The 13,213-nt window shown below is 57.4% G+C and overlaps 1 protein-coding gene across 7 annotated transcripts; it reads left to right on the top strand.

Moving 5' to 3' along the window:
* Window positions 1-205: 205 nt before the first annotated feature.
* HEMK1 (HemK methyltransferase family member 1) lies at window positions 206-10,373 on the top strand. Of its 7 annotated transcripts, none has more exons than XM_008703731.2 (11): window positions 206-344; window positions 1,394-1,734; window positions 2,082-2,173; window positions 2,502-2,595; window positions 6,658-6,792; window positions 7,122-7,186; window positions 7,453-7,502; window positions 8,464-8,572; window positions 9,420-9,515; window positions 9,667-9,780; window positions 9,948-10,373. In XM_008703731.2, the coding sequence occupies exons 2-11, from the start codon at window positions 1,663-1,665 to the stop codon at window positions 10,039-10,041; spliced, it is 921 nt and encodes a 306-aa protein (XP_008701953.2). In that variant the 5' UTR covers window positions 206-344; window positions 1,394-1,662; the 3' UTR covers window positions 10,042-10,373. The 7 variants fall into 7 exon arrangements, with proteins under 7 accessions (XP_008701953.2, XP_008701950.2, XP_008701952.2 ...); XM_008703728.2 differs by having other exon boundaries at window positions 1,394-1,772; XM_008703729.2 differs by lacking the exon at window positions 206-344 and adding an exon at window positions 480-584 and having other exon boundaries at window positions 1,394-1,772.
* Window positions 10,374-13,213: the final 2,840 nt, after the last annotated feature.

Genomic DNA, 13,213 nt, shown 5'->3' with positions numbered 1-13,213 from the left:
TCCCTTCCGTGACCTTCAGGAAGAATCGAGGGCCCTGGTCCCAAGGGAACAACCTCCCACACATCCACGGACTCTCCCGCCCGTGGAGCTGCGGGCGTGACCCGCGTGGCTTTCACAGCCTACCCAGCAGCCCTCTGGGAAACCCGCAGGGGCTTCCCCAGTGGAACCCAGGAGCCCTAGGAACCCTGGAGCTAGGGGGCCGGGACCGCCCGAGCCCTTTCTCAGACGCGCCGACCCCGGAAGCAGGGCGTCAGAGGGAGCGCACCGTGGGTCAGGCACATCCGGGAGCCGAGTCCTGGCAGTGTCTGCAGTCTGGCGGGTGGGCGAGGTGACGTTTCAGGCAGGTATGTGCTAGAAATGGGCACCGGGACGGGCCCCCCCCCGTACTGCAACACCCTCGAGGCCCCTCCACCCCCACCCCGCATTATGTAGATAATGAAACACTGGGGAGAGGCGACCTCGCCTGGGTCCTTAACGATGCCTTGCAGAGCTGAGAGGGAAGCTGCGTCCCTGACTTAGGCCTCGGCTCCTCCCGAGGCGACGCTCAAGTGGACAGAGCCACCTCTGGAGTCCGGAGGACCTGGGTTTGTGTCCTGCCGGGGACGGTTCTAGCTAGGTGATTTTAGGCATATCGCTCTCCCTTTTGGAGCCTCCTTTCCCTCCCAGCTTGTCTTTGAAGATGTGACACCTAGCAGGTGCTCGGGACATGCTAGTTTGGACCTTGGTCCATGCGAAGGGGAAGGGAATCACTAACTTTAAACCTTCTGTTAAACCTTGTTTGTGACAACTTAAATATAAAGTGAACAAAAGTTGTCAAAATTTTTTTTTTAGCCGGCAGTTTATGTTGATGTTCAGGATTATGGATCAAATGGGGGTGGCGACAGAGAGTCTTAGCATACAGATCAGTCACAGTACAAGCAAAATGTCAAAAGCAAAGCTCCCAAGCAAAGGCAGTCTCCTCTCTCTTGTAGTATTAGTTAAGAGTATGTAACACTGAGTCCCTTCTGTGTGTTGAGCTGGCTCCCAGGCCCTTGACATTCGTTGTCTAATGTACTGCTTGCTATGGAGTTGGTGTTATTTTCCCCATTTCATGGAGGAGGACACTGGAACTTAGAAATGATGATCTTCCCAAGGTCACACACACTAGCTGGAACAGATCTGTTCGGCCCTCAAGCCTGGGCCGAAGTGCCTCGCCAGGGCCTGAGCTCTGGGTTCAGCCCACTTTAGCTAAAAACATGAAGAAAACATAGAAGAATCAAATAGGTGGGTGAGGGTCTAAAACGGAGTTAAGGGGGTAGCAGAGCAAAAGCATGCCCTCTCTCAGGCAGCAGATCAGAGGGGAGTGGGTCACACAAGGCTCAGCTGCTCTCCTGGTTCTCCTTCCCTCTCCCAGGGTGGCAGTCACATCTGGACCAGGGTCACCTTGAGGAGCCAGAGCCCATGACCATCTCCATCTGGTTGGAGCCAGTGATCATCTTCAGCAGCTGATATCACAAGCAAGACTTAGGGACCTGGGAGCACTCCGCAGAATCTTTCCCTGAGACATGGAGCTTGGGGGCCGAATGCTCTGGGCCCTCCTGTCTGGCCCCGGGAGGAGGGCAGGCACCAGGGGCTGGGCCTTCAGCTCATGGCAGCCCCATCTGCCTCTGTCTGGGTCTTTGAATGCCACAGACCTGGTCAGCCACTGGACTGCAGTCTTTGAGAAGAGGGGCATCCCTGAGGCCCAGGCATCCAGTGAGTACATCGTGGCTCATGTCCTTGGAGCCAAAACAGTTAAGTGCAGTGTTGTCAAGAGGGCAGAAAAGGGGGGAGGGAGAACCCCGGGGAAGAACATCCAGGCTTTTCTGCTCCACTGAGAGTGATGAGCTGAGAGCGATGGGAATTTACTGAAGGAATGTCTTAGGTAGATGCTTAGTCATTCATCCAACGAACTTTTTTTATTAATATTATAATGTGTGTCAAGCAGTAGGTGTCCAGGAATGACCAAGGTGGCCAGTGTTGGGCCCATAGGCATTGTCCACATAAACCTGGGTCAGGCCCCTAGATGGGGGAGCCAGCCACTCACATTCTCTGCGGGGCAGTTTCAGAGCCTGAGGCCAGTACTTCGGACCCAGCCCTTGACCCCTCGGCAGCTGCAGTGCATCCAGGAGCTGAGTAGCCGCCGACTGCAAAGGTGAGCACCCATGGGCCAGACCTGAGGGCTCTATGCGGGGAACAGGTGTCTGGTTTCCCCCAGCCCAACTAATTCATAGTCCGGAAGGAGGAAAGTATCCAAGGACTGGGGAGGTGTTGGTAGGAGGTATTGATGAGATAGGGCATCATGTGAGTAGAAAGGAGGAAGGGAGGTGGGGAAGGCCTCGGCTGGGCTCAGAGTCCTGGGGCACAGGAGGCATGACCCTACTGACATTTTTGGTATCCCGCAAGTGGTATCTCTCAACGCCGTCATGGTCCTGTTGACCCAGGCTCTGGCAGTGAGGATCACCCAGCTACCCCCTCTGCAGGATGCCTGTGCAGTACATCCTCGGGGAGTGGGACTTTCAAGGGCTCAGTCTGAAGATGGCCCCCCCAGTGTTCATCCCTCGCCCGGAAACAGAGGTAGGTGTGCCACCAGGACAGGGCAGGATGGGGGTGAGGTGGGGTTTGGGGCACCTGTCTTGCCCCAGACTTCCTCTAGGCGGCGCTGGGACCCCATGATTGTGGTTCTCAGAGGCCTTGCTCTTCCATAGTGGTGTCTCCTGGTTGGCTGGGTAGGTGGGGCCAAGAGTGCAAGGGTCTCCTGCCGGCCTCCCTGACTGTCCTCACGTCCCAGGCCACTGCCCCAGTATGCAGGCCTGGCCTACCCAATCCATGGGGGGGAAATGCCCTTGTCCTCAGGAGGCATGGCTGAAGTGGATAGGGTTCCCGCTGGACACCCGGAGGCCTGGTACAGCTATGTGACCTCAGGGAAATCACTGCCCTCTTTGGGCCCAGATGATAAGAGTGTTGGGCCACCAGACTAGGGAGGGAATCTGTGACTTGGTGGTCCTCTTAGATCTACTGTCTGGTCAGGTAATCATCTGTAGTCCTCAAATTACTAGGACTGGGGATTGTGTGGCCTCAGCATGCTGTCCCTGGGTGAGCCACCTTTATTCTGGGAGAGATGCTTTCTGTGGTCCTTCTTGGGCTTCCCCCTGACCTTGTAGGGAGTGAGAGAGAGCAGAGCAGGTGGATGGAGCTGTGTGGGGGCTGATGGGCAAGCTAGAGGGCACCAGGTTCTGAGGAGGGGTGTTTCTCGAAAGGTACCCAGCCACACAACAATTCCTGGGAAAGATCAGGCTTCATTCACTTGCCCAAACAGGGACCCAGAGCCCCTCCTCACTTTCCTAGCCTCTCTCCCCCAGCCAAGTAACCCTCTGACCCCATTCGCTTCCACATCTTGTGGTTGAGAAGCCAGGTGCTCGCCTTACAGCCCAGTGTTGGGAGGAACAGTAGGGAATCTGGGAGCTTCCTGAAGTCACAGGGCTGCCAAGGGGAGGAGCATGGGAGCAGCATTCGGACTTCCTGACTCTGGGTCAGGGCCCCATACCTCCCATGGGGCTACCCCTCTGGGATTGGACGAGCTGGGATGGGGTGCAGAGAGCCAGAGCAGGATGTGGCCTGCCACCTGGAGCCTCTTGGGAGGCGTCCCTGTTATCTTCCCCAAGCCTGTGGCCTCTGGCTGGGAGGTCACTCACTGTCTCCTGAGGCTGCCAAGGGTCAGGGCATGGGAGGGAAGCAACCATGATGACCTTTGAGCCCCCTCAGAGCTGACCAGGCACCAGGCATGTGCCCCAGGGTTCTGAATGTCGGATGTGAACTTTCCGGCTCCGATGTGGGGCCTCCCCGGCCATTCCTGTGTGGGTCTGGGCCAGGAGAGCAGCTCTGCTGCAAGGGGGATGGGAGGAGGGAAGACAGAGGGGGAGGCTGTGGTTGGGAGGCCAGGTCCTCACCTCACTGTACAGACATTTCTGAGAACTTGCCAGGTTTGCCCCAATGTGAAGCCGCATTGGGGGTGCTTTACCAAGAACTTGAGAGGACGTGGCCTGTGGCAGGGAGTAGGGAGAATGGGGGCAGGGGAGAGATCACGGTGCCTGTGTTCTTTCCATCCACCGAAGGGCAGTTTCTGATGATGGGGGCAGAAGTCAGAAATGCGAAGCTGTAGGTGGCGTGTGGCCTGATGAGTTGGGCTTTCCCTGTGGGTGTGAAGGTGCCTCAAGTCCTCAGCCTAGCAGTATGTACAGTGGGAAACCCAAGGCTAGGAGTGTGAGCCATTGCTGTCCCACCTGGGGAGGTGAGGCTCTGTGGGATGTAGGAGGCTCAGTGCCTTGTCTGTGATTGGCTTGAGGGAGGCAATGCCACCTTCCTCGGGCTGCCCACCCAGAGCATCCTAATGGAGGGTGCTCACAGCACTCAGCCTGGGCTGACCTCTTGAGGGGGTATGGGGTCCTGTTGACACAGTGACTCCAGCAGAGCCAAAAGCTGCCTGTTCCCCACATTCCCCCATCCCTATCCCATCGTGGTTTTGGATTCTTCCCTTATTCATGTGGAGGAGGTGCCCTGGGTCTGTGACCCCTTGGCTTTCAGCCTCCCCTGAAGAGCCACCAATTTCAGGCTGATGGAGGCCGGCGGCTCTTCACTTGGTGAGGAGGAGAATTTCTGGACTTCTGCGGGTGGTCTCTACCCCTAGCCCCCAGGTGGTCCCATAGCCAAGATAATTCTCGAGTGGTCTGGAGTGTAATGGAGGGGTTAGAGGGCACTGGTGGCAGTGGAGGCCCAGTCTCTCAGCTTCACACGCTGCCTGGGGTGGCCATTCATATATGTGGTACGTGTCTCTGAGGTCAAGGGTGTCTCTGTGAGGAGGCTGGCCAAGAGGTCATTCTCTAACCAGAATAGGTCTGTCTGTGGCCAGGAAACCAGGAAAGGCTCACACCCCTGACAAGTCTCAGCTCTCCTACCAGCCGCTTAGTACGTGGTCTCAGCGCTGACACCACAGTCTCCACCACAGCCCTAGGCTGCTTGCGCTGTCAGTCCCAACGCTGTGGGCCCAGATTGCTGCAAACACCCGTACAGTCTCCAGTAGTGCCTGGTACAGGCCTGGTGGGAGCAAGTGGGGGGTACAGGAAGGGTTGGACCCATTGGCCAAGTTCTGCCCGTCTTGAACTTGCTACCCTGGGGACAGGTGATCTCTCAGCTCCGGGGACTGGAGGGCCTGGAAGGATGAAATGCCTTTTGGGACTCAGCACTGAGGAGCCTATCTGGAAAATAGGTCTGAGCGATCTGGAGCCACGGAGCCTGACTGTTGATGTTGGGGATTTGGGGGGACCTGGTGGGGGATCTGAGACTCAGAGGGTAGCTTCCCACAACCACTTAGAGCTTGCTGAGCTCTTGGGAAGTAGCCAAGAGGCCCCCCGAGGGCCAGGCCTTGCCTCTGGGACACACTGTGGTGGGTTAGACCCCTGGTCTTCCCATCCTGGAGCCTTCAGTCTGGTGGGAGAGGTAAACCGCATCCTATACTTGAGACTCATGATGAGGAAAGCCAAGAGAGAGCCTCGCAGGGGATGAGGAAGCCTTTCTGGAGGATGTAGACCTCTTTACAGATGAGGGAAGCTGGTCCCTCTGCCCGTTCCCTGAGCCAGCCCTGCCTGGGATCGCAGGAGTCCCAACTAGGGCTGCCTTTGAGAAGGAGGCACACTGCCTGTCCCCTGGCTCCATGCCTGGCTACTTGGGCCCTCACTCCACTGCTAGAAACAGTTGGCGTCTGGGCAGCAGCAGCCCTCCACCCTCACCTCTACCCTCTGTTGGTTTCCACCACAGTCCCTGCAGGTGGCAGATGGTGGGCAAGACTTGAAAGCCTGTTGTTTCCAAAGTGACAGTGTCTAGAAGTGTCCCTCAGCCTCCAAGACAGGAATGGTGCCGTGAGGCACCTCCCATAGCCTCATACCCACTTACCCCATGCACTGTGTATGCCGTAGCCTCTTTGGGTATGGGGCTCAGGCAGGACTGTGTTCTCCCTACTATGCCCCACCCCCATGAAGGGAATTCCCTGTCCTTTTGGCGTGGAAACCTCCCTGGGAGCGTCCTAAGTTCAGCTCTGTGACGAAGTTCAGCTGGTGACACTTGGGCTCCTGATAATTAGGCACCACGAGCTGTAAGTTGGGCTCCAGGAGGGGTCTTGACCCCTGGGCCTTGGCTTCCTCAGTGGCCAGTTGTGAGGATCCAACAGATTAATGGAGGGACAGCTCTGGAAGCAGGGCCAGTCACAGAGAAGTGGCCAGGGACCATCAGGCATGGTTCTTAGCATTGCCATGAGCACAAAATGGGAGGCTGTCTATAAAGGGCCTAGCTGGGGTTTATTGAACACTGTGCTGGAATGGGGTCCGTGTTTCATGAATGTGGTTCTGTTTAATCCTCCTGACACTCTGATGAGGTTGGTCATCCTCAGCTGCTCAGTTTTACAGATGGGGAGTCTGAGGCGTGGAGAGGCAGAGTGACCTGGCCACGGCCTGACACGAAGTTCAGTCTGGCTTTAGCCACCCCCGCTACCTTCACACATGGGCTAACCATGCTTGGGCCTCTGTGCCAAGACCCCCAGGGGGGCCAGGGTCGCACTAGCTCTGATTCTGACCCTCTGCCTCACAGGAGCTGGTTGAATGGGTCCTGGAGGAGGTGGCCCAGAGTCCCTGTGCAATGGGAGCCCAGGGTGGCCCCCTCATCCTGGAGGTGGGCTGCGGATCGGGAGCCATCGCCCTCAGCCTGCTGAGTCAGCTTCCCCAGGTGAGCCCCCTCTGCATCCCTGTGCCCCACCCTGAGTAGACTAGGACTGCCACTCAGTGTCCCTCTCACATCCTCCCGCACCCATCTCTGCTAGAAGCACTTGAGGGAGGTGGCCAGACGTGGAAGGACAGGGCTGCCCCCAGCCCATCATGGTCACAGCCTCTAACTCCCATCCCCTTCTGTCTGGCCAGACCCTGGCTACAAAGAGGGGACAGCTGTTGGGTATTTCCCTCCTCTCTGGTAGGGGGATGGAGGAGAGCTCTGGTCTCCAAGCCTGGCTTCTCTGGGCACCTTGCCTCCCACATACCCTTTGTTTGTTCTTGGGACAGAGCCGAGTCATTGCCGTGGATAAAGGAGAAGCTGCCATCTGCCTGACCCATGAGAATGCTCAGAGGTAGGTGGGCGCGGGGACAAAGGGTCAGGATTGGGGAAGTCCAACTTTGGGGCCTGATCTCAATCCCTATTTACATGTCATACTCTTTGATGTCTGCTTTCCACTCCTAAGAACAGGAAGGCGGGGCGAGGTGGCCTGGCATGGACCCCACATGGGATCCCAGAGATCCCAGAGATCTACCAGTCCCAGAAGGGTTTATTCTCATAGTCCTGGTAGCCGCCGGTGTGAGTCTCCCCTGTGCTCACCCTCATTTCCCATCTCTCCAGGCTTCAGTTGCTGGACAGAATTCAGATCGTCCCCCTCGATGTGACCTTAGGTATCTTCCCTACCTATCTTCCCTGGGGTGCGGATCCTGGGCACAGGTGCTGCTTGGTGGGTGGGCACTCTGCAGAGATGGAAGGAGGGCTTCCCCACCATTCATTCATATACGGCCCTGCGCGTGTGCGCACGCGCACACACACACATATGGGGGTTCTCAGACCAATCCCTGCTGAGGACAGGCAAGTCCCTGTTGCCTCCTGGGCTGACCTGACCTATGCAGGGACCAGCCACAAGGTCTTTATCTTACTTTCTGGACCCCTATAACTAATGAGTTTTTAACTAGGGCTTGCTTGTTGTCAAGAGATAAGCAGAAGTTTAAGAGAAAGCCTTTAGGATCAAAATACTTTAATACTTTAGTACCTGCCTGCCCTGGCCCTGTCTGGCCCAGGCACAGTACAGCTCAGCCACACCTTTGTAGAGTGTCCTTGGGTTCTGGGTGCGTTACGTATCCACAGGATCTTTGAGCCTCATACGCCCCATCCCTAGAGTGTGGTACACGTGTTGTAGCACATGGCACCTGGATGGAACCAGGGAACGGAGTTGCCAGGAGTTGACTGACTGAAAGCAGGCGTACCCTCCATACTCTCAGTCCATGTTGGCTGGGAGGCCGTGCATGGCAGGACCTGTGGGGCCGCAGAGGACAGAGGCCCTTGCTTTGCCCTAGCAATCAGAGAGGGCTTCCTGAAGGTGGCACTTGAGCGGAGGTTTGCTTATTGAGGAGGTTCTTGACAGGCTGAAGAGAGGGCAAGGGTATTTGAGGTGAAGAGCTGCCACCTCAGAGTATATATACTCCTGACCGGTCTGCTGGCGGGGACCCTGGGCACTAGTCTGCAAGCCTGGGTTATCAGGTCCAGAGGTAGGCCCAGGGTGTGGCTCGAGGAGAGGGGCTACCCAAGGGCCATGGTGGCAGGTAGAGCTACCACCCATTCTCTGCTATGTGTTCCCTTTGACCATAGAGGGGAGCTGGGCACACCTCCTGCCGTGGGGCCCCATGGACCTGGTCGTCAGCAACCCTCCCTACATCTTCCACCAAGACATGGAACAGCTGGCCCCTGAGATCCGCAGGTGCAGCATGTGGTGGGAGGGAGGCCGGGCCTGAGAGGGCCTGGTGGGATGTGTCTGCCCTGGGGGACTGCACCACTGGGAGGTACAGGGAGGGAGAAGGGACTGAAAGGGGCAGCGATGTTGAAAGAGAGGCTCATTCTGGAGCCCACAGACCTACTTGGTTCAGCTTCTGCCTTCCCACTGAAGGTCACTGGCTAATCACCGAGCCTCTCTGAGCCTCATTTCTGACCTTTGAAAGGGGAGTGGTAGACCTTTGCAGGGCCATGGGGAGGACCTCGCAGACGCACATAGCGGATGCGGTATAGACTACATAGAGGGTACCCAGGCGGGTACGTCATTTTACAGAAGATGGAGGCCCGGAGAGGAAAGGTGCCTGGTCCAAGGTCATGTGGGGGCTTAGCAGGAAAGCTGGGACTAAGACCTACTCCAAGTTTTGCACTGAGCCATCCTGTTCTCGAACGGGCTGAGAACCAGGGGTAGCCCAGGAGTCCTTGGACAAGGCAGCAGTAATGTGGGTCAGGGTGCTGGCTCCCCTTTACCAGGTTCTCAGGAGTGTTCTGGGTCAGCTCCAGGCCTCCCCAGACCAAGCATAGGAGCACCTTATTGTGGGGAGACCTTCATGACCTGCTATCAGTCAGTGGGATTCACTGAGTAGCCCAGTCCTGCCTGATGGGGTGCTGCCTGTAGGAGGTAGGGGAATCAGAGCTGCCATTTGGGGGCTCCCTCTTCTGGGTCCTCAGATTTTCTGAGGCTGAGAGCGTAAGTCCCACGGGTCCCTTTGTGGAGGTCCCTGCTCAGCTCTTCCACACTTTTCAGAGGCTCTCACCTCCCTCTGTTTCCCCTTCAGCTATGAAGACCCACTAGCCCTGGATGGTGGGGAGGAGGGCATGGACATCATTACCTACATCTTGGCCCTGGCACCTTGGCTCTTGAAGGACTTTGGGTATGGATAGGGTGGGTCTCCTGGGTCTGTCCCAGTGTGTACTGGGCCTGCCCTAACAGTCATTCTTACCCTACCCCTCCCAGCCCAGGCAACACAGAAGTGCAGGTCCCAGCCCTGCCTGGTTAAGCTGACCCATATCTCCCCCATGTAGGAGCATCTTCTTAGAAGTGGACCCAAGACACCCAGAGCTCGTTGGCAGCTGGCTTCAAAGCCGGCCTGACCTGTCCCTTGATCTTGTGGCTGTGCGCAGTGACTTCTGTGGGAGGTGAGCTCAACCCACCCCACCCTACCCCACCCTTACCCCAGCCCCCACACTGGTCTTCCTGCCCAGGCCATCCACAGCTCTGGCTGTAGGGGGAGTGTGCTGTTCCCACTCTCTGCTCATCCCCTGGGAACCAGGCAGTAATTGGCCTCTTGTCCCTGTCTCCTTAGGCCCCGGTTCCTGCATATCCGGAGGTCTGGGCCACAGCGTGGCTGCCCTGCGGATGCCTGGCCATGGCCCCTGCCTGCCAGAGTGCCTGGCTGATCGTTCTTCCTGGAATGCTGCTTGGGGGGAGGTGATAGTACCTTCCAGAACCCAGGTGCTTATGATATTTCCCATGGTTCTGTGATTCTACATTTCTATATGTTCTATTTTTCTAGGAGACTTAGGGGTAGAAGCAAGGGTAGGGATGTCCTTCCTGGGGTGACAAAGAACAAGGGCATCCACAGTTTGGCCCAGAGCTGAGCAGACCCAGGTTCCCGGTCTGGTTCCATCACATCAGTGTGGCCAAGGGCAGATTGCTCAATGTCTCTATGGGTGGAATTGCCTTGGGGATGTTGGGAGATACGGCCAATAAAGTGTCAAGAGACCAACAAGTAGTGATCTAATGTTTTGTTACTGTGGTTTGAGGGTCGCCTGATCCCCTGTCCGCAGGCAGCGCTGGGGGTAAGAGCTTCCCCCTGCCCCCGCAGGGCTAGCCGTCGGTCTCCCACCTAGTGGAGGTGTGGGGGCACGGTGTGCAGAAAGGCACATGGGTGCTTCTCCTGGCCTTGGATGCCAGGGGGCTTGGCACTGAGCAGCTCAATCCTGGAGGTTGACTGAGCCCTCCACTGCCCTGGGTGTGTTTCCGCACACTTCCCTGACTGGGCCTAGGCTCTGAGCACAGGAGTGTCATCTGAGCTTCGGCTCAGAGATGGCTGCTTGTTTCCTGGAGGGGAGTGGGCTGAGGGCCTTGGTTGCACTGTTCTGGTATCACACGTCCACATTTATTTAACGGAAAGCTTGTGTCAGTGAGCAGTGAGCAGGGTTTATGTTTACTTTTTATTCTCATAGCTTTTGGCTAAAACATGCCTTCCAAATTGACCTTGGTTTCAGATAACCCCTCTGTCTCTGGTTGGGGCTGGGGAGAGCGAGAAGCCCAGAAGAGCGGGCACCTGGTTGTGACCTCCACCCCAGCTCTGGTCTGTGCAGATGTGTGGCCGCCAGGAGCCCTAGAAGCCAGCCCTCCTGTCCATAGCGGCAGGAAACCTCCAGGCCAGCAGGTGCTGATGTGACCCTGCATCAGGTTGGGTCCTGAGGAACGTGGCAGACCGGGCTGGCTCACCCCACTGGCACTTCCGAGGGCCTGAGCTGGTGGTGTGGTGGCCAGAGACAGTGTGGTCTAGTGGGTGGCTGGAGCCAGGCTGCTGGGCTCCAGGGCTGTGTCTACACCGGGACCTCGGGCAGCTCCTTTCCCTGCAAGAAGCTGGCTCTCCTGGTTCCAAGGGCCGTGCAAGGTAGCAGCCTCATCTGACTCTGAGTCAGCCAGGTGGGGGGTGTGGCTGGCATCTGAAAGCTCACTGTCCCGGCAGGCAGTCCCCGAGAGAAGATGGGGCCTACCTGACATCCCGTGGTGGGAGGTAGCCAAGTGGAGATGGGAAGTGAGGTCCCTGCCTTTGGGAGTCTATACTGCTGGGGTCATACCTGGTCTGAATGACCTCCCCGCCTCCCCCCCAATGTAGCTGGGGATCACGTGTGCTTAAGCAGGGGCCACATGACGGCTCCCAGGGCTCCGGTATCCTGCCCCTTAGCCCAGCCCCAGCTGCATGCCGTCCTCTAAGGAGCAGGGACTCCCTGTCATGGCTGTCTGGAAGGAACTTGGGAGGGTGCTGTGGGGCATGGCCAGAGTGAGGCTTCTGGCTTTCAGAGCCCCTTGTGCTCTCAGACCTCTGCCTGCGTAGGGCCTTATCGGTATTGCCCTTTTCCTCTTGCCTGTGCCTTCGGCTCTTGCTGTCTTCGGCAGCATTTCAGGGCAACTGCCCTGAGCCAGCAGTCTGTTGCCCCTTGTCCCACAGCCTGGCCACACCTCAGCCAGTGCTGGCTTCCCCGATGGTCTCACCCTCCTGGCCTCAGACCCATCACTGAGGAAAGGTCTTGGCAAACGTGGATATGGCGCCCTAAGGGAAGATCATGAGGAGAGTAACAGTGTAGGGACAGCGGGGTCACTGAAGCGGGAGCCACTTTTGGGGACAACCCTTCCCAGAAAACCGTGAGGCCCCTCCTGTCCCTCCTAACAGGGCTTGAATGCCCCGAGGTCCCGGCCACCACAGCCGTGGCTCCGCCTGGGGAGAGCCAGGCTCACCTGCCCTATCTTCCCACCTTCCTGGGACCAGAGCAAGAGATGAGTTGCCCCCTCTAGCATGTGTCACGGAGCTGATGGTAGAGTCCAGGCTCTTCAGGCCCTGAGGTCTCGGATGTGCCTACTGCCTGCCCAGCCTCCTTCAGCCAAGCCCTAAGCATGGGCAGGGGGACTGGGAGTCCTTAACTGATGTACACTGAAAGCAACTCCATCCCCTCTGCTGACAGTTAAGGAAACTGAGGCTTTGCCTAAAGTTGGATGCTTGTCCTAGCTGCCCATGGGTTTCTCCATGGGGGCCCATCTAGCTGCTCTATTGAAATGTGCCCCCCAAACCCTTTTCTGCCACCTGCCTGTAGCTGGACCCTGGGCCATTAACTGCTGCCAATCCCTGCCCTAAACCCTTGGCTGTCTCATGATTTGAGTGTGGTCGCTGTGTCCTGCAGAGTCCAGGTCTGAAGAGGTGGGGAAGGATGGCTGTGGGAAAGGCCCTGCAGACCCTTTCAAGGCCCTGTCGGTGCTCTGAGTAAGCTTCCGTCAGAACAACAGGTTCCACTGCTGAACAGGCTTTGAGAGCTGCTTTAACCTTTTCAGGCCAGTATGTCCTTCCCTGTCCACCTTTGGATTCTTCAGTCCACTGCCCTGGACTGCAGGCTCCCTGCAGAACTCTCCATTCCCTCAACACAACTCTTTCCCTTCACCCAGGCAGTGCCTTTCATCAGGAGTGCCTTGCCCACCCCCCGCCAGTCCCAACGATCCCCTCCTTCAGGCTCCAACACAAATGCTGCCCCCTCCAGAGCACCTGCCCTGACCTCTCTGTTCTCCCCACCAGCCCCTAGCCCAAACTTCTGCCAATACCGGTGATATTCTGCCCCATGCATTTGGAAACCTCCCTGTCTCCCTCATTTCTCCGGGGCCCCATGGGAGTCTGGCACCCCCCAAGGTCAGTAATAGCCACTAATAAGCCAACCGCACATGCGTGTTCTAGAATGAAGCTGGAACTTCCTGTGTGGCTCACGTCTGATCTGACGGCAGCGTTTGCATATTCTGGCCAGTAGGGAGAAGAAGCCGGGAGGGCCCGGCCTCTCACCCGAGGGAGGC

The sequence above is a fragment of the Ursus maritimus genome, unplaced genomic scaffold (assembly GCF_017311325.1).
Source record: "Ursus maritimus isolate PB19 unplaced genomic scaffold, ASM1731132v1 scaffold_14, whole genome shotgun sequence".
In the NCBI taxonomy this organism is placed as follows: Eukaryota; Metazoa; Chordata; class Mammalia; order Carnivora; family Ursidae; genus Ursus; species Ursus maritimus.
Note: the sequence above shows the minus strand (reverse complement) of the source record. Positions and strands in the feature narration are given on the sequence as shown.

Bases quoted from the DNA above. Each gene is read 5' to 3' on its own strand.
- HEMK1 (XM_008703728.2), top strand. From the start codon at position 1,545: ATGGAGCTTGGGGGCCGAATGCTCTGGGCCCTCCTGTCTGGCCCCGGG. The intron at 6,793-7,121 runs GTGAGCCCCCTC...TTCTTGGGACAG, and splicing joins TGCTGAGTCAGCTTCCCCAG to AGCCGAGTCATTGCCGTGGA. The intron at 9,781-9,947 runs GTGAGCTCAACC...CTGTCTCCTTAG, and splicing joins CGCAGTGACTTCTGTGGGAG to GCCCCGGTTCCTGCATATCC.